This window comes from Syngnathoides biaculeatus, chromosome 15, assembly GCF_019802595.1.
Source record: "Syngnathoides biaculeatus isolate LvHL_M chromosome 15, ASM1980259v1, whole genome shotgun sequence".
Classification (NCBI taxonomy): domain Eukaryota; kingdom Metazoa; phylum Chordata; class Actinopteri; order Syngnathiformes; family Syngnathidae; genus Syngnathoides; species Syngnathoides biaculeatus.
In genome coordinates, this window is record NC_084654.1 from 9,709,379 (window position 1) to 9,728,829 (window position 19,451).

General features: G+C 40.4%; 2 protein-coding genes across 3 annotated transcripts; one reads left to right on the forward strand and one right to left on the reverse strand.

The window, feature by feature from the left end:
• The first annotated feature begins 439 nt into the window (after positions 1 to 439).
• rsrp1 (arginine/serine-rich protein 1) lies at positions 440 to 4,999 on the forward strand. Its single transcript, XM_061843091.1, has 6 exons — positions 440 to 635; positions 1,534 to 2,061; positions 2,150 to 2,325; positions 4,449 to 4,523; positions 4,644 to 4,781; positions 4,891 to 4,999. Exons 2-6 carry the CDS (start codon positions 1,548 to 1,550, stop codon positions 4,954 to 4,956), a joined length of 969 nt encoding a protein of 322 aa, XP_061699075.1. The 5' UTR covers positions 440 to 635; positions 1,534 to 1,547; the 3' UTR covers positions 4,957 to 4,999.
• A 2,770-nt stretch (positions 5,000 to 7,769) lies between these two features.
• syf2 (SYF2 pre-mRNA-splicing factor) lies at positions 7,770 to 18,444 on the reverse strand. 2 transcript variants are annotated; one of them, XM_061843751.1, is made up of 7 exons: positions 18,310 to 18,444; positions 17,933 to 18,031; positions 12,506 to 12,631; positions 12,019 to 12,136; positions 10,372 to 10,462; positions 9,724 to 9,822; positions 7,770 to 8,117 (listed from the first exon to the last, which is right to left on the reverse strand). In XM_061843751.1, exons 1-7 carry the CDS (start codon positions 18,325 to 18,327, stop codon positions 7,952 to 7,954), a joined length of 717 nt encoding a protein of 238 aa, XP_061699735.1. In that variant the 5' UTR covers positions 18,328 to 18,444; the 3' UTR covers positions 7,770 to 7,951. The 2 variants fall into 2 exon arrangements, with proteins under 2 accessions (XP_061699735.1, XP_061699736.1); XM_061843752.1 differs by lacking the exon at positions 18,310 to 18,444 and adding an exon at positions 18,133 to 18,264.
• Positions 18,445 to 19,451: the final 1,007 nt, after the last annotated feature.

Sequence of the window (19,451 nt, forward strand, 5' to 3'; positions counted from 1 at the left end):
TCACAATCACGCTTAGGGGCAATTTAGAGACTCCAACTAAAGCATACACACTATTTGGGGTATGGGAAGGAACCGGAGTGTCTGGGGAAAACCTCAAGGAACATGCAAACTCCACACAGGCTGGGCCGGGTTTTGAACCCAGGTCCTCAGAAACCTGAGACTAACGATTTACCAACGCCGTTTTACAATATTAACTCGTGGAAATGTATTATCCTTGTAAATATTCTACTGTCAGTGATTTCCCAGAATTGTGTATTTTCCCGGTATACAAGGTTAAGGAGATTTCATAAACATCCTCCTGTTCAAATAAAAATGATAACCAAAAAAATGACGTCGTGCTTATTTGTTCAACGAAGCGTTTGAATGGTTTCAGACGTGTCGCCACGAGAAGGCGCCAGAGTGGATAACCACGTGACAGGAATATTCCAGAAGCTCATTAAAACGCGTTGGTCCTTTTGTTCGGTTTCATTCCAGAGGAGACGAGTCAGCAGTTGCACCACTGTGATAGTGCTAGCTGATATTTAGCAGTCTTTAATTACTTACAAATTCTTCGGTTACTTTGTAAAAGGCGACCATATTTTACGTTTGGTACCGTCGTGACCTTGAAAACTGAAACAAAGCATCAATCTTAACAGGTAAGGTTTTGGCTCCTTTGTATTTCTAGAAGTGTTATCACATTGTTTCTTAACGTCTTTCTTTGTATGCTAGTTTTGGAGTAGCAAACGATCGGTCAGAACAAAGGAAACATACCACGTTAGCGCTACCGCTAATGCTATATTGCGTAAGATGGAATTTTCCAGAAGGTTTTCGTTGCGTAACAACGCCGTTGATCACGCGGGCAAGCCACCCAATCAACCACCAAGTATTATATGCGTCGTTTTAAGCGTATTGTTTATCTGTTAGTAAGTTATATAACGTTTTCCCACTAATTTTTTATTGCCCATTTTGAAGAACAATGAGTACACCGGTGAAATGTAGCGAAACTAAAGCCTAATTTGCAGTCTGAGCTCTCCCGTACGCCCTGAACAATTTTAAACACTTCAAAACATAAACTAATAAACCATGAAGCATTTAAGTGACCGTTCCCAAACAAGTGGTGAAACATGCTTGTCTTACCCATTTGAAGTTTATGGCAAAATTGAGACAATTTTAGAGAATATTGTACATTTAAAAACCGTAATGTAATGAAAGAAGCCAAAAAATATTCGTCGATGGACTAACAAAATAGCAGAGGTGAAACTACAGCTCTATGCATGCAAACGACATACAGTACAGTACATTGCACACAGGCTTAAATTGTCTTTGATCTGTAGGAACTGCAAATATTAAAACAGCAAACTGATTAATCACGTGTCTTCCTGTAGACTGACTTCAGTGCTGCCAGGCATGTTAATACATTCAAGGTGCAACTGCGTACTTTCCTGTTAAAATTTCATTAGGAAAAAACAGCATGGCAGGGTGATGAACGTTAAGACTGTATTTTAGTGAAAACGGTACTTAATTTGTATGTCCTTAATCATGGTTTTGTTGCAGATTTGTGGAAGACAATGACTAAGGGAGAAGACTCTCACCTAGCAATGGCTCATGTTCAACTGAGTGATGAAGCTTGTGGTGTTTTTGATCAGAGGAGCCCCTCCTCCTACTACTCCAGGAATAGTTATGAAAGCAGCCCTTCCTCATCTGCTGACAGCGACAGAGGGCGTCACAGATCTTCATCATCCAGCGACAGTTCCTCATCTCGTTCCAGGTCGCGCTCTCATCCACGCTGCCACAGACATTCCCGCTGTCGCAGCCACCGAAGAAACAGCCGCCACCATGCATCACGCCGCTACAGGGCACACTCTCGATCCTACAGCCGCTCACCCTCACCGGACAGGTACCACAGGCACCATAGGCGCTCCACTTCCAATTCTCGCTCCAGATCCCGCTCACGGTCGGCATATGCCAGGAGCAGATACAGCAGGGTCCAGGGTCGCTTTAATAGGTTTCCCAGATCACCGTCCAGATCCTATAGAAGCCCCTCAAGATCCTCAGGAAGTTCAGTCAGTTTGAGCGTGGAAGGTAATCTGAACATGCAAAATTAAGGGAACATTTCCATCCATACAACTATATATTCATACTAATTATATCTACACTTGTCTCTACTCAGATAAGAAAGAACTTCTCAAAGTTGCAAGAACTAATGCCATGAAGCTGCTGGGAGTGGACAAACTGGAGCTTCCTGAAAGTGTGAAACCGATCCTGTCAGAGCAGATGGAGAAGCACAAATGGACGCTGCCAGAGTCTGAGCCAAGGGTGAGACCACACCCTGAAAAGATATCTCAGGTGAGTGTCAGTGCTCCTAAATGAGTCACATGACTATATTTAGAGTTGCTTTGTTTTTTTCCCCAGTTTGTTGCAAGTTTAAGTGATGATAAACATTGAGTCCTTTGAAGAAAGTGATTTTCCGTATAGCATCAGCCACAGTACTTTAATGGAAAAAGTAGAAGTAAAAAACAAAAACAACGAAGTAAGATAATGTATGTCATGGGCTACGAAGATCAATCATAATTGTTAATGCCAAGGTTGGGCATCGTTTGAATTTTGGGAGTTCCGGTTCCAAACACTCTCACTTCCGACTATTAACAATTTTTTTTTTTTTTTGGGGGGGGGGGGGGGGTGTTGGGCTCACAAAAGTTTGTCCAAATTATGATATCCATTTTCTTAGCAGCATGCAGCAGATACTAAAATGAACATTTCACCCCGTCTTTGATAACCAATATTATCAAACTGAACTGAAAGGCAATGTTTGTAGAACTAACCCAACTGAGTTAATATTCATCGTTTCAGCTACATAGTTACATTTTGCATTAAGTTATTTGGGACTATTCTATCTTGTTAAATGGTTCATCTGTGCAAGTTTTAACTTGAGTTCCTGTTTTAAATTTGTAGCCCCTTATTTTGAAGGGTACGCACTGGAACTCAGCATTTTGACATGAAAAGTAATTTCACACACACCAGGTTTTTAGAATAGAATGCAAAATATATTAAATCATTGATTGCTTTCCTTCTTCAATGATGAGGCCCAAGGTTAGGGTTTGTAATACCCTAAGACGTTTGTGAATTTTGTCCCAATTGTGATGATAGTTGCTCTTGGGTTTTAGCTCACTGTTAAGTTTTTTTTCTTTCATTGGCTCGTAAAGTTCATTTAAAGACTAAAATAAATGCTGAAGCTCTGGCTGCTATAGGCTGAGGCTTGGAGTGGGAGGGAGCATGTCTGTCATTCATACAGACTGTGAAAGCCTCCAGTACACATCCATTTTTCGTACCGCCATCCTCACTGGAGTTGCGGGCATGTTGGAGCCCATCTTTAGCCAAAAGGCGGGGTACACCTTGAACCAGCCGATCGCAAGGCACTTCTGCCGAATATAATTTAATTTCGATTGTTGCACTGAGGCAATTGGGCATTAATCTTAAAGGTAAGGCATGCTTTAGTTCGCCGCAGCTATTTGCCACGAGAAATCTTTGATGGGGTTTTTTTCGTTGTTTTTTGCCATTTTCATTCGGGGTTTGCTGACAGGAGGCATCGAAACTGAGAACGAAAACTTAAATTTGACCACTTCTGGGAGATGCGGAACATTAGTCACGTTTCCAATCGATTCTCGATGCCCAACCCTGGTTAATAAGTCACTTGACTCATTTTTATTATTGGTTGCAGTGGTAAAATATTTCAAATAAAAGCAACCTCCAGCAGACTCGTGTAAGTCAACACAATATTTCTAAAGACAGTCAATACAGGAATCTGTTTTGTGATGTGTATTGCCTGTGTCTTGTGTTGACCTTTTGGAACCATGAGGGAATGCACATATTCTCTGTATTTATTCCTGTCTTCATAGATAACATGACAGTGGTCTCCTTCACTCATCGGCACCTGGGAATAAAAGGCTGTCATGTGACTTGGGTGACGACAATAAGTTTGCGTGAAAGGTTGATTGATGATTCTTGTCCTGCACACACTGCGTTCTCTGTTCTGTACCAGGCTTAGCAACACATTTAAATTCACAGAAATGTACACAAAATAACACGAGCAGATTTGAGGACTAATATACCGCGTTCAACAGGCAGTACTGTGTTGACATGACAAATGTATCTATGGTTTGCAGTTGAAGTGGGTCATCATTATTTAACAGAATCCACCATTTGCTGATGGAGCGCGGGTGCTTTATAGTGACTATTCCTGTCAAGAGAACTAGAACCAGATGAAGTCCTCGTCTCCATATGCCAAAGATAAGTTGGTACATGAGGCGTCTGCCGAGAATTTGGCCGTGACAACACTGAGATTAAATGTGCATGTGGTGTTATGCAGTAAAAAGTGCTCTTATATGAAAGTATTGTCAGAAGCTAGATGTCCACAAAAGTGAGAAGATGCTTGTCTTACTGGTTCTGCTATTCTTGTCTTTATGAAACAGAGCAATGAAGCAGAGGCCACAGTCACCAGCCCAAAAATTGCCGCAAAATCAAAAATCATCACTTTCAGCATCAATGTAAGTGTAATGATGATCATGATTGTGGTTCTTGAAGGGCTAACATTTTAAGATCGATGCTAGTGTAACAGGTTTGAGAACAAAGAGTTTCAGGTTTTTGTTTTTGTCCTCATTCCCCAGAATTGTGTGGCCAGACCAACTCTGATGGCGCCATCTAGTGCTAAATTAACAGCTAGAGTGGACAGCTATGAAAGCAGGATGCCCTACGGCCACTGGGTCCCAGTCATGTCTGCCAAGTCCTCAAGGAAACGCAAACAAGTGCGCACCAAGTCACAGTAGGGATGGGACACCACTAGGAGGACTTTGTTTATGCTGTAAATACTTTGAAGATATTTTACAGTCATTTCATAGTGACGTTTTCTTTCAGATGGTTAAAGATTTATTGTGGGAAGGAGTGAAGAATCTTTCAGGTGGGATTATTTCTTTTCCCTAGTCCTGTATATTTGCTGTTCAAATAAAGTATTTGATGAAAGAAAGTGTCTCTGATGTTTTGCTTGAAAGACTGCCAAAAATACAAGGTAGCGAACACCTAGACCGGACTACAGGACAAATTTGGTCTTTAAACGATTACACGGGCTGCCATAAAATCTCTGGCGAACGGTGAAAACACTGGACATTTATTTTGATAACCATCATATCCCGTCTTTTACCATCGTTGGACTTTAGCTTGTGAAATAAAAATTAGAGAGGTGGAACCAGAAAAACTACTGGCTTGGTACACTGATAACAGCGGCAACAATAATGATGAATTGTGCCAATGTGTTTCAGAGTACTGAAGAGCTTGAAATATGTTGATGCACTTTGAATACAATATGGTTCGCAAGTGGTGTGTGTAGCTAAGCAAGATTGTTTTTGCACTGACATTTGAAGAAGCTGATGTTCTGCATCATGCCTAAAAGTTGTGGCAGACATTGGTTCGTATACATTGAATAAATACTAGCAGCTACGGAAGGCAAAGCAGAGGTCTTACTAGATGATCCTATTGGTCGAGGTCAGTGTGCGGAGCTGTATTTTGACTTTTGATGTCCTGAAAGTAAACGAAAAGACGGAAGACCATTATTTCCATCGCTCTCTGAAACGGAACTCGTAGGATTAAGAGCATTTTTTTTGAAGAAAAGCCAAATCCACCTTTCCCAACACAATTTACCCCCTTAAGTCACGTGACCAATGAACCCCCCCCCCCCGCCCCACCATTTGATGCAAAAGTAGCAATACTATATATTTGGATAATGGATTATTACAAATGTTCCAAGGGTTGCCATAGGTAGGAAGAAATGTTAACCTTTTTAGAAGCACATCTAAAAAATAAGGCCCATTCTGTTTTTTGTCTTTTTTCCCCCCAGTTACCCTACAATTTTGCACAACTGTAAGTTCTTATATGGGAGGGGGGGGGGGGGGTTCCTTGTCAATTGACTTCTTTTTCAGTCTTGTTACTTTGTTGTACATGTTCTTTGTTTTCAACATCTATGTCATACGAGGGCGGGACCAACTACCAGAGACAAATTCCCTGTGTGTTGTTACATACTTGGCCAATCAAGCCGATTTTGAAAATGAAATATTTACAGTTAGCTCCAAAAGTAATGGAACGGCAGGGTCTATTCCTTTGTTTATTGTTGCGTACTGAAGATATTTGGGTTTCTGCTCAACTGATGAATATGAGACAAATCTTCAGAATTCCGGCTTTTATTTTTATGGTATTTACATCTAGATCTGTCAAGCAACTCAAGAATTTTGTTTTGCTTTCCTTTTTATCTGAGCAAAAGTATTTGAACACGTGACTGATCAGTGTTTCTTGTTGCTCAGGTGTTGCCTTTTAGATTGCTTAGACATTTGATAGTGCTTGTTTTTTTGGATTTGAATTTCTCCTTGCTGTGAAGCAAATACGAAGACCAGATACAAGGAGACACAATTTGGAAGTTCTTGAAAAAGAGACAAACTACGGGAGTACTGTACTTTGCAGCGGACATTGAACAGGTCAGCCATGATGATAGCGGGAAAATAAATGTCGAAGTCTACAAAAACCATATTGTCTGGCAATCTGCAGAAATATATCTTCAATATATGAGAAAACCAAACGAATTGGCCTTACTGTTCCAATAATTTTGGATAGGACTATTTTCTCGGATGACCTCCACCGTTTCTGCAGTTTCCATTATGGCCACAAGATGTCACTGTTCTTTTAAATTTAGTAGTTTGCGTTTGTTCAATTGACAAACGTTTGCATCCCATTTAGTTTTTTTTGGCATTTTTTGCTCATGCCCTAATTCTTTTCCCTTGTGACCCATCACGTATCTGATAAACGGTCCAGTGTGAGCAGAAATTACTATTAGGGAGTTTATTTAAAAAATACTTTCATCTGTCAACTCGCGCGATGTTGCAAGTGGAGCGTCTGAACTATTGAAGGCTCATTGATTGACTCCTCCATCCCAGTTGTCATTGTCACGAAGCCTCTCTGGAATTCAGATCGGTGGTTTTCAAATAGTTGTACACTAGAAGGGATACTTGAGATGTTTTTAAGTAGGCTCAAATGTAAAAAAAAAAACACAAAACGCAAATGAATTGAAAGTCATTCACTGCTTGCAATGTTATGAGTTCCCATGTCACATTATGTCCCGTTTTCTGGCTGCATCGGGGTCAGTATTCAACATTGCTATACTGTGGAAAAATGTTGAAGTCTCATTCAAAGAGCAGCAACATGAATTTACCAAACTCTATAAGGAAACGTGGCCTTCAAGTGTTCATAAATAGGATGATCAAATTGTTCGGGTTTTCCTTGAAGGCCTTTAAAAAAAAATCTTGTAATGGGTACTTCGTTTTAAAACCAATTATCTCAACATTTAGTGTACATTTTGAAACAGATCCAGTTCACTCAGCGTGCACTTTGAGGGGACTTGTGCCATCATTATCAGATTGTATGAGTTGGGGGAGGTTTATTGGTGTGTGTGTGTGTGTGTGTGGGGGGGGGGGGGTTTGCATGGGAATAGCTGATCATTAATCCACTCACCAGTCACAAGGCTCTCCTCCTCTTGTAGCTGCTACAGGCGAGTTGGTGAGATGGAGTTGATGATAATAAATTGAATTACGCCGTTGTTGCTCCTTACCACAGAGCAGCTACATCAAACACATTCGTCAGTTAGCGTTTGTCAGCCAATATGCCTGAGGTTTGATACTTTTTGATGGTAGTAATTCTCACGCTCAAAACGGCTCTGTCATGAGACCACACACACAAACACACCAACAACCAAGTTGTGTTCTCAATTGAAGGACTACAGAAAGTGTTTTATTCAACAATAAGGGTGGGAATACTCCACGAAGGGTGTTCTTAAACTGTACAGACATTAACAGATACATCATGGCTAAAAAATACACAACGTGTATCAAGACGTGCAATGCAGTTAAGTTCAACATTTGATGACTTAAACGGGATCTTAAACAGCTGTGCCTCGCTCCAGGTTCTGCTTGATCTCTGCTGTGTATTTGCCATAAAACCGTTCCGCCTTCTTGTTGAACTTGGCGTTCCTCTCGTTAATGTAATCGATGTCTGCGTCATCGTTGTAGGCCCTGCGTCGGCTATATTTGGCCCGCTTGTCAATCCTGCACAATAGAAAAGGCAAGGAGTTTAGTGGTCGATTCCACATAACTAATAAAACTCCCGTCTTGTCCGAAGAGTTCATAGTAAACAGCTACTTTCGTTAACGGCATTCTGGGTAGTCGTCACTTTAAAAGGATAAATGTTAAGTCAATTGGCCCCTGTCAGCTGCTTGTGTGAAGTGTTTATTGGTTCAGATAAAACTCAGTTTATGCACGGTATTAAAACCCTCCAAACAGTCCTTCCCACGCATCGTTTGTGCATGGTTCCGTGACCAAAACAAGCATCAAAAAAGTCCTAAAGGAACTCTGTTGGAATATAATCTGATCAATCTGCAAGGACTTTTAAAGGGTAGCAGCAGTGTTTTGCACGTGGGGATGTGGCTAACCAAAGTAAACAGCATCTGACAGTAGCTTGAGAATTATTGAACCATTTCATTTACTCATTGACATATGCTGTGTTAATGGCAACTGTGGGTTGACTCTGTTGAAGGCGTCACAACTCACAAGTGACACGTGGTCCCAGGTTTAAATTTGGCCATGCCTGTGTGGAGTTTGCATGTTTTCCAACTGCCTTGTGTGGGTTTTCAGCGGGTAATCGGGTTTCCTCACACATTCCAAAAACATTTGGGTTCATTGACAAAAGACTCAATCTCGTTAGGTGTGAATGGTTGTTTGTCTATATGTGTTTTCCCATTGGATTGGCAACCAGTTCGGGGTGTACCCAGCTTCTCGCCCAGCACGCCTGCGACCCTTGTGAGGATAAGCAGTACGGAAAATGGGTGGACAGCGGTAGGAAAAAGTGTTTGCCCCTTCCTGATATCTTATTTTTTGGACGTTTAGCACACCAAAATGTCTCTCCGTAATCATACAAAATTAAATATGCATTTACGTTTTGCTGTTTCAAAGTTATAACAGAATAAAAGTGAGTTGGTCCTGACCTCAATGGAGGTCATTGTAATGATGGTGTTTGGAAATGATTTATCCCAGTGTCATTTTTATATCACAAAAACCTGGCATTCAAACAGGCGTGGGCAGACTTTTTATATGGGTCTTTCTACATTGTATATTCCATCTGCTTATCCTCACAAGGGTCGCAGGAGTGCTTGAGCTTATCCCAGATATTGTACATGTAATTAAGTATTGGTGGCAAATTTTAACAAATACAAAATTTGTTAAATGTTCCCCCTGCCACAACACAAGCCCAACATAAAATTCTAGACTACTTCATTAAACGAGAATTCCACAGTAGAAAAGTTGGTTAATCTTGGTGCCATTTTATTTCCAAAGATGATTTACTGGCAGTGCCTGGTCCAGGCCACACCAGTATATATAATAAAGTGTTAATTATGAAAGTATTACTTTTCTTGAAAACACATACAGTATTCAATTGGGATTGAGTTTCGAATAGAATTAACCAATTTTATTAATTTGATTTTAGCATTTTTTTTTTTTGGTTGATGTTGGGATTCAAATCAATTTCCCCAGTTAGGTGTACCTAATGATATGGCCTCGGAACGTATGGTTATGGTGTAGAAGCATGTGACCCATGAATTTGGAGCGATAGGGATGGAGGGCATCCCTCCTTTGCAGTCTTTGAACTCTAACTTACTGTTTCTCGACGTCTTCCACCATGCGGTCAATGCCTTGCTGGGAAGGGATGTGGGTGCCGTGGATCAAGCTATTGGACGTGGGGTGGAAGTCCTCACCACTGCGGGTTAAGTGCAAAAGAAAATTAGACGTACACAGCCATAACTAATCAGCATTTTGGGAGATTTAAGATGGCTTCTCTATAGTGTCATTGTGATCTTGGTCATTCCGTTGAAAGATAGTGGTGTAGCTCGGGGCGAAATGTGTCGGTGCATCCTTCACGGCGGTGCATGTGGCAAGATTTAAAAGCAAGAAAAACCCTGCAGGCACTTCTTTGACCTTTGTGTGCATACCAGAGATTCAGAATTTGACTTCTTTAAATTACAGTGGAGTTTGGATGAGACTATCCCCAGGGCAAAACTCGGGTACAGTCATTTATGTCTAAGATGTACTTTGTGCACATGTGATGGGATGAATGCCATCACCATTAAGCCAAGCTAAATCCTTAGGATTGATTACGGTTGACTAGATATGGTCATATTAGCAGAGATGGACTTATACATATTTGTCTTTTCATCAGATGAACAAAAACCAAGAATGACCAGAGGTCATTGCCCTTGACACAGAGACGGTATTATTGAACAAATGTAAATATGAGCCATCTCCTTACCATTCCTCTCGCTGTTTCTCATAGTTTTGCATGTCCGGTTTGATTTGTTTCGTGAGCCTCTGATACTGCCGAAATTGGGCCTCAGCATAACCTGGTTGAATGCGACAGAGAGAGAACATGAATGAGTTCATCAAAATGAGCCTCTCGTATGTTCTGTTATGTTAATTTGCAATAGGATAGTAGCCATATTTGACAGGCCCCATCTTTCTTAGAAGATTCAAGTATGTAGAGTAATTAGTACTGTAATCGTGTGTGCCAACACACGCACACACTGCTCATATACACAACAATGCAAAAAAATTATCACTTCAAGTTCTACATTTCATGACATGACAAAGCTTTACGTTTCTTTAACTCAAAGGTCAAGTGAACTATTACATTACTTGATATAAATCAATAAAAGCAATGTTCAATGTTTTTCAATCTTAGTCTCATTTTTATTAAGTGTTGAGTACAGCTAGCATCGTGTGTTGCTGGCTGGTCAATAGAAATCAGTGACATGGACTGGACCACTTAACTTGATGCCACTTTTTTTCTCTGATTTTTACTCAAAGAATCATTGAGACCAAGGGTGTCAAACTCATTTTTGTTGCAGGCCACATTATAGTTACGGTTTCCCTCAGAGAGCCGTTATGACTGTGAAACTACAAAAATCTTTCACCTTGTCATATTTACACCTAAAATTTATGAACTAGTTTTGGAATTTAAAAAAAAAAAAAAAAAAAAAAAGGTAATGGCTTTTTCAACTATTGTTGTTTGGTAACAAAAACACTTGCCATATTTCACCGTTATTTATGAGAAGAAAATGTGAAATCTTGGTACAGATTTGAACAAAAATCATGGACGCTGATACACATGATTTGCCTTCGTGGACCACATAAAAGCATGTGGTTGGCCGGATCTGGACCCCAGGCCTTGAGTTTGACACCTGTGATTTGGACAGATTTTGTGTTCCTGGACAATGTAGATTCCGTTTTCAGGATCTACATTTCCAGTCCCAATTCTTAGTTTATATGAATTGACATGGAGGTAGAAACACTGCTTTCTCCGTATTGACATCAGTGAGTCACTGGCGATTTACGAGGTGCATATTCAGAGTTGCAAATGACCTGTTCCACCACATCCCAAAGGTTTTCAAGGTTTTCAATTGGCTGGAGGTTTGATGACTGTGAGGTTCATTTGAACAACAATGAATTTGACATGTTACAGAAGACAGATTAAGATGATTTCATCTTTGCGACATGGTGTCTTAACCAGAGGAGAATGAGCTAGAAAAATCTAAACTTGTTGTCTTGAGATCACCTGCTTCTCCACCCGTTCATATCCAGAATTTGCTTCTCCGCAAATGTATACAATTTATAGTCTGATGTACAATTTGATGTAATAATCCATGCATGGCTATGACATCACTGCTGTCTCTGAATTACAGATTTTACACTTTGGTGGCTCATTTTAAAAATTTGCTTGAGAAAATGTTATATATCTACACATGGTCATAAAATTGTTGACAGATGGAGCATATTTTGGTCAGGATGAAAGTAGTAAAAGTAGTTTGTCATGTGGTTTGAAAACAACTTTCCAATAGTGCCTTATTAGATGATCTTTCCAAAACATTTGTAAATGTATTAAATGAATGTTGCCACCAACCTGCAAATCCTGTGTCAGGATTCTTCTTCTTTTTCTTCCTCTCCCACCGCTCTGCATCATCAGCTGTGATATCAAGGAGTTTCACTCTGTGGTAGTCTTCACCTCTGGCTGCACATTCCTAAAAAGACAGACCCCAATTCAATTACTAAGAAGAAAAAAAAAAAAAATCCCAAAGTTAAGATAAATTAAAAATGTACTTGTTTACAAGACAATAGTAATCTTTGAGGTTGGTTATTGTGATCAAATCAACACAGAATGAAAAAAAAAAAAATTCTCTCTCCACTACATATGCGCTCTTTTACAGGATCACAAGACTTGTATGTGTCCAGGTGAACGAAGTCCTCATTAGGAATTCATGCATTAAATCGAGTGGCATTCCTAAAAGCGAGAACTTGCCATTAATGTTGTTGGGTTGTTATGTTGCTTGCTGGACTCAAGCATTGTATTTAATAGTTTTTTGGACCTTGGAAAACCACGTGTTACATACCTTTTTCTTTTCGTCTTCATTAAGTTCCCACTCTAGTCTGGCTTTTTTAGCCTCCCAGTTCGAGGGTAGCTTGAGCCTCTTATCCTCTTCAACAACTTCCTGGTGATTAAGCTTGCGTGCTTCATTCTGTTGATGAAGACAAAAAACTTTTCAGTACATCACAGAGGATAACTAAATGCATGTTTTTGAAAGCTCCCTGAGACTTAGAAGCTCAAATTTCTGATTTCTCAACACGGTATACAGTGGTACTTCGAACGTCTCAGTTTTGGAACAAATCAGTTTTTGAACAAAAATTTTGAGATTGTTGTTTCTTTGGTTTTCGAAGAAAAATCGGTATTCAAACGCCCCCGACCACCTGACAAACAACCATTTGTTATTGTGCTTTCGAACGCATCCCCGGAAACTACGCAACGCGTGCAACAACCAGTTGACCCACACACTCCTCTGCTCGCGGACGTTTCCCAGTACTGTCGTGAGTTTTTTTTTTTTTGACAAATTGAGCAACGTTAACCCCCAATCATGGCTCCAAAGAAGGCAAGTGGAACTGCTGGTGCTGAAAAAAGGAAAGTGGTGCGTAAAACTGTCGACTTCAAGAAGGATTTGATAGCCGCATACGAATCTGGTGTGCGTGTTTCTGAGCTATCGAAGAAGCTGGCATGCCGAAATTGACGATCAGCACCATTTTCAAACACAAGGATGCCCTAAAAGCAAGTGATGTTGCTAAAGGAGCAACCGTGTTGAACAAGCAGAGGCCACAGATCTTGGAGGAAGTCGAAAAGTTGCTTCTTATTTTTGTAAACGAGCAGGAGTTAGCTGGCGATCGTGTTAGCGAGGAAGGGAGGGGATGTCGTCTAATGAGGCTGAAGGCAGGAAGGATGTCTCAAGTGCCGATATAAAAGCTATCTGCGGCAAATGGACTGACATCCATAATTTTGTAGAACTCCATCACCCTAACAGAGCAGAATGTTGCAGAGCACTGCAAAATTTCAATGACGTTATTAGCCACTTCAGGAAGGTGCTCAAAAGACAGCAGAAACAGTCTATATTAGATTTGTTCCTTGTTAAAAAGGGGTGAATCACCCCCACATTTGAAACAGTTGTTCTGAATTGCTTTTTTCTTTTGTTCCATTAACCCTACCTCTAGTTGCAAGTGCAATTTCTTGTACAGGTTACGTACTTTCTGTGCAAATAAAAAGCAATTTGTCTGTTTCTTTTGCCCCTCACTATTGCTTGTTTAAAGTTATTCTGCACTTTTGTTAATAAAAAAAAGGTTCACAAGGCTGGGGTCCGGGTCGCTACAGATTTGGCAATGCACTCCTAGCCTGGCATACTCTACTGCTAAAGCATACATTTTAAGCAAAAAATAAATATATTTCTTAAATGATTTAATTATATAAAGAATTTAAACTATACATTTATTTCTGTGATGTAGTTTATTACTAGGAAAAGCTAAAAAAAACCTTTTAAAAATATATTTTTAGGCTTGGATTGGATTATTTCATTTTCCATTCATTGTAATGGGAAAATGTGCTTCGGTTTTTGAAGGTTTCGGCTTTGAACGAGCGTTCTGGAATGGACTGTGTTCAAGAACCGAGGCACCACTGTACCAAAAAAATGTCTCTGTATGGGCCATATTCACCTGTTGATTTATAAGTTTTATTTAGATTCTAAGCTTGCATGGTCATCTGTATATCTTTCAGAGCTTAAAAACCTCTCTGTGCAACAGGGTAGTTTGAAACAGTCCCCAGTAGTTGTTTGTTTTGTGTGTTTTTTCCTATAGGGGAGATGTTCTACCACAAACTCCAATGCTGATTAAAAATAATGGAAAACAACCCTGTAATGTGTTCTGATATCATTTACTGATGCATGAGCAGGGTTTGCCCTGCCCGTTTTCCACCTCGCCAATGGCTAATTTTAACTTTAATTTTAATTGTGGCAAACCCAATATTGCTCATCTTCGCCATACTGGCAAATCAAAAGCTCTTTCTGATAAAAGTGAAAGTGACTTTGCTCATTCTGCTGCGCGTGAACGTTGATAATGGTTTAATTCTACCCCCACTTTGTAAAATGCTTCAGTTTGGCTCCACAGGCTTTCCAAGCTATGAGCAGCGGTGCATCGGGCTAAGAGGGATAAGAGCCAATGCTGATTGGCGTCGAATTGAATGAAGCACACATTTATTGACCAAGGCCTACATTTGAAGTGATGCTGGCCAATGTGTCTCGCAATTCATGTGAGTTCTTGCAACTAAATAGCTGCCTTCCTCATCATTGCATAAATCACTAATCCCACTTTGGTTGTCGTGCTGAGTGGCGTTGGAGTTAGCTAAAATCAGGGTTTATGTAATTTACACTAATTTGTCTTGCTTTTTATAATGTGTTGCAATTAATTGACAGCTAAAGATACCCCATTAAAAGTTGCCATATATTTAGGATATAAATGTTCATCTTCAACTAAAAAATCCTTAAAATCCTTCTTGAGGATTATCAAACAAGTGAATCAATGGAACACTTTTACTTTAATTGATAACAGTAATTCTCACAACAGGTTTCAACTACTTTTATACTGACATCTTGTTAATGAAGTGTCACTCGTGTTACTCCATTTTATCTACGTAATTGGCTGTCACAGACAGCAATACTGCTACGGGCAAGAGCTTCACTTTACAGTATTATAATTTTACAACGCATTAACTTAAATCAATAGGCTAAACAAGTGGCATATGACGACATCTACACCAGGTTAGATACGAAAGAAGGAGAAAAGGATCTCCACAGGTTGGCCAGACAGACGGTTACAGAGATGGGAAGGATGTGCAGCAGGTTACGGTGATTAAGGATAGAGATGGAAATGTGTTGACTGGTGCCAGTAGTGTGCTAAATAGATGGAAAAAATACTTTGAGAAGTTGATGAATGAAGAAAATGAGAGAGAAGGAAGAGTTGAAGAGGCAAGAGTGAAGGACCAGGAAGTGGAAATGATTACTAAGGGGGAAGTCAGAAAGGCACTACAAAGGATGAAAAATGGAAAGGCAGTTGGTCCTGATGACATACCGGTAGAGGTATGGAAGCAATTTGGAGAGATGGCTGTGGAGTTTTTGGCCAACTTATTCAACAGAATACTAGCGGGCGAAAAGATGCCTGAAGAATGGAGGAAAGTGTTCTAGTTCCCATTTTTAAGAACAAAGGGGAGGTTCAGAGCTGTGGGAACTATAGAGGAATAAAGTTGATGAGCCACACAATGAAGTTATGGGAAAGAGTAGTGGAGGCTAGACTCAGGACAGAAGTAAGTATCTGCGAGCAACAGTATGGTTTTATGCCTAGAAAGAGTACCACAGACGCATTATTTGCCTTGAGGATGTTAGTGGAACAGTACAGAGAAGGTCAGAAGGAGCTCCATTGTGTCTTTGTGGATCTAGAGAAAGCCTACGACAGAGTACCAAGAGAGGAACTGTGGTACTGCATGCGTAAGTCTGGTGTGGCAGAGAAGTATGTTAAAATAGTACAGGACATGTATGATGGCAGCAGAACAATGCCTTAGGTGTGACAGAGGAATTTAAGGTGAAGGTGGGACTGCATCAGGGATCAGCTCTGAGCCCCTTCCTGTTTGCAGTGGTAATGGATAGGCTGACAGATGAGGTTAGACTGGAATCCCCTTGGACCACGATGTTCGCAGATATTGTGATATGCAGTGAAAGCAGGGAGCATGCAGAGGAACAGTTAGAAAGATGGAGCAATGCACTGGAAAGGAGAGGAATGAAGATTAGCCGAAGTAAAACAGAATATATGTGCGTGAATGAGAAAGGTGGAGGGGGAAGAGTGAGGCTACAGGGAGAAGAGATAGGGAGGGTGGAGGACTTCAAATATTTAGGGTCAACAATCCAGAGCAATGGTGAGTGTGGTAAGGAAGTGAAGAAACTGGTCCAAGAAAGTTGGAACAGCTGGCGAAAGGTGTCTGGTGTGTTATGTGACAGAAGAGTCTCTGCTAGGATGAAGGGCAAAGTTTACAAAACAGTGGTGAGGCCGGCCATGATGTACGGATTAGAGACGGTGGCACTGAAGAAACAACAGGAAGCAGAACTGGAGGTGGCAGAAATGAAGATGTTGAGGTTCTCGCTCGGAGTGACCAGGTTGGATAGGATTAGAAATGAGCTCATTAGAGGGACAGCCAAAGTTGGATGTTTTGGAGACAAGATTCGAGAGAGCAGACTTCGATGGTTTGGACATGTTCAGAGGTGAGAAAGTGAGTATATTGGTGGAAGGATGCTGAGGATGGAGCTCCCAGGCAAAAGAGCGAGAGGAAGACCAAAGAGAAGGTTTATGGATGTGGTGAGGGAAGACATGAGGGCAGTTGGGGTTAGAGTGGAAGATGCAGGAGATAGGCTAAGATGGCAAAAGATGACACGCTGTGGCGACCCCTAACGGGACAAGCCGAAAGGATAAGAAGAAGAAGATTAACTCAAATCAATAGGTCGATATTCTATTCTTATTAAAGGGTTTTGCATTAAGCCTAGTTCACAGGAAATAGTTGCTCTATTTGGTGGTTCTATCCAATGTCGTCCTTGTCAGCCTGTAAAAATATTTGTGTTTGGTAAAGATAAACTTCCTCCTCAGAAACATTACTTGCTACATCACAATGTTTGTTTAAAAGAAGCAAAAATAATATCATCAATCGTAATAAATAGGCGGCACGGTGGTTCAGCTGGTAAAGTTCTGAGGTCCCGGGTTCAACCCCGAACCCGCCTGTGTGGAGTTTGCATGTTCTCCCCGTGCCTGCGTGGGGTTTCTCCGGGCACTTCGGTTTCCTCCCACATTCCAACAACATGCAACATTAATTGGACATTCTAAATTACCAGTAGGTGTGATTGTGAGTGTGACTGTTGTCTGTCTCCATGTGCACTGCAATTGGCTGCCAACCAATTCAGGGTGTACCCCACCTGCTGCCTGTTGACAGCTGGGAAAGGCTCCAGCACTCCCCGCAACCCTCGTGAGGATAAGCGGTGAAGAAAATGGATGGATAACAATAAATACAACTAACAATTAAGCGCTTTCCCCCAAAATCGTTCAGCCCTACTCCTGATTGATGACTAGGTAATTTGAATTGCCCCCTATCGTTCCAAGTTTAGTAATTTCTCAGTGACGAGGACTGGCAAACCTTTAGCTATATAAACTTACGTGATGTTGTGACTAACGTTTGGCTATCAGAGTATTTTAATTCTGTATAGCTGTATTGGCGAAGAAGTTTCATGACTCAAGTGTCAACTTTGAGAAGTCAGTTTCTTAATCGCATTTTGCACCTTTTAAGGGGTGGGATAAAATCATCAACATGCAAATATCAAAAGGCGTACATCTGATTTGCTAGTAATCAGAAATTCATTTTTAAATTAACAGTACTTATGACAGAGATAAAGAATACAAAACGGCAGTCCTACCCGTTTAAAATGTAACTCGCGGAACTTTCGTAGTCTGTCCTCCCTCTTTGAAGACACGAAGGTTTCGGCCAGCTCCCCCTCAGTGGGTGTACTCATCTCCTACAAGTTGGTTAAGGTTTCAAACAACGTCAATATATAGCCATTTAATTTTAGATCAAGTACAAATCGAATGTTTCTTGTAAGATTTGACGTTAGCTCACAGGACATTAGCATAGCAACATCGCCACAACTCCAAACCGTGTCAATTAGTTAAAACATATCATGTCGCAAAATAGATGAGGTTACAAATGTTCGCTGACAGCAGTACAAGAACTGTTTCGATAAAGAAATTAAGATCTATTGCCATTAAAATAACTGGGAAATTAAAATCCACATACCTCACAAACAGACGCCATTAGTGTGTACACTGCGGAAGAACAACGGAAGTATTGGAACGGATATTGCGCAATGTGTTTTTCATGACGTCATTGCTAGTACGGACCGCCAAGGTTTTCTTTTTAAAAATGGTTCAAATCATGTATTTTAGGTCCCAAATCATTCCTTGGACTCTGGATAATGAGAACATACCTTTTTTCGATTACCAATTACTGTTGTGATCTACTTGCTAAAAATAACAAGAAAAACACATGTGAAAAATGTGTTTTATTTTTTGCATAAACATGAAAAAATAGGTCCCATCTTATCTAATTACGTCAGAAGACGTATTAGAACAAGTGAACCAAAAATGTAGCGCTTAGACCGAGACCAGATTGCCAGCGCCCCTAGCGGCCATTCCTTGGTCTTTTCTTTTTAATCTGTTTATAAAACATCAATATATTTAGTATAATTGATGCAATACAACACAGTACATAATATAATATAATATAATATAATATAATATAATATATCCATCCATCCATTTTCATCACCGCTTATCCTCACGAGGGTTGCGGTGAGTGCTGGAGCCTATCCTAGCTGTCAACAGGCACGAGGCGGGGTACACCCCTAACTGGTTGTAATATAATATAATATAATATAATATAATATAATGTAATATAATATAATATAATATAATATAATTAATATAATATAATATAATATAATATAATATAATATAATATAATATAATATAATATGGTGGCTCAGCTGGGAAGCATTAGCCTCACAGTTCTGAGTTCCGGGGTTCAATCCTGGATTGGGTTTCCTCCGAGCACTCCGGTTTCTTCCCACATCTGAAAACATGCAACATTAATTGGACACTCAAAATTGCCTCTAGGTGTGATTGTGAGTGCAAATGTTTTCTCTATGTGCCCTGTAATTGACTGGCAACCAGTCCAGGGTGTACCCTGCCTCCTGCCTGTTGACAGCTAAGATAGGCTGCAGCACTCCCCGCAACCCTTGTGAGGATAACCAGCTAACAAAATGGATGGACAGATAATATTTCCTTTCAGATCCCAAAAGCATGTATCAAGTGGAGACACTAATTTGCCCCTAGGTATGATTGTGAGTCCGACTATTTGTTGTTTTGATAGCCAGCGTG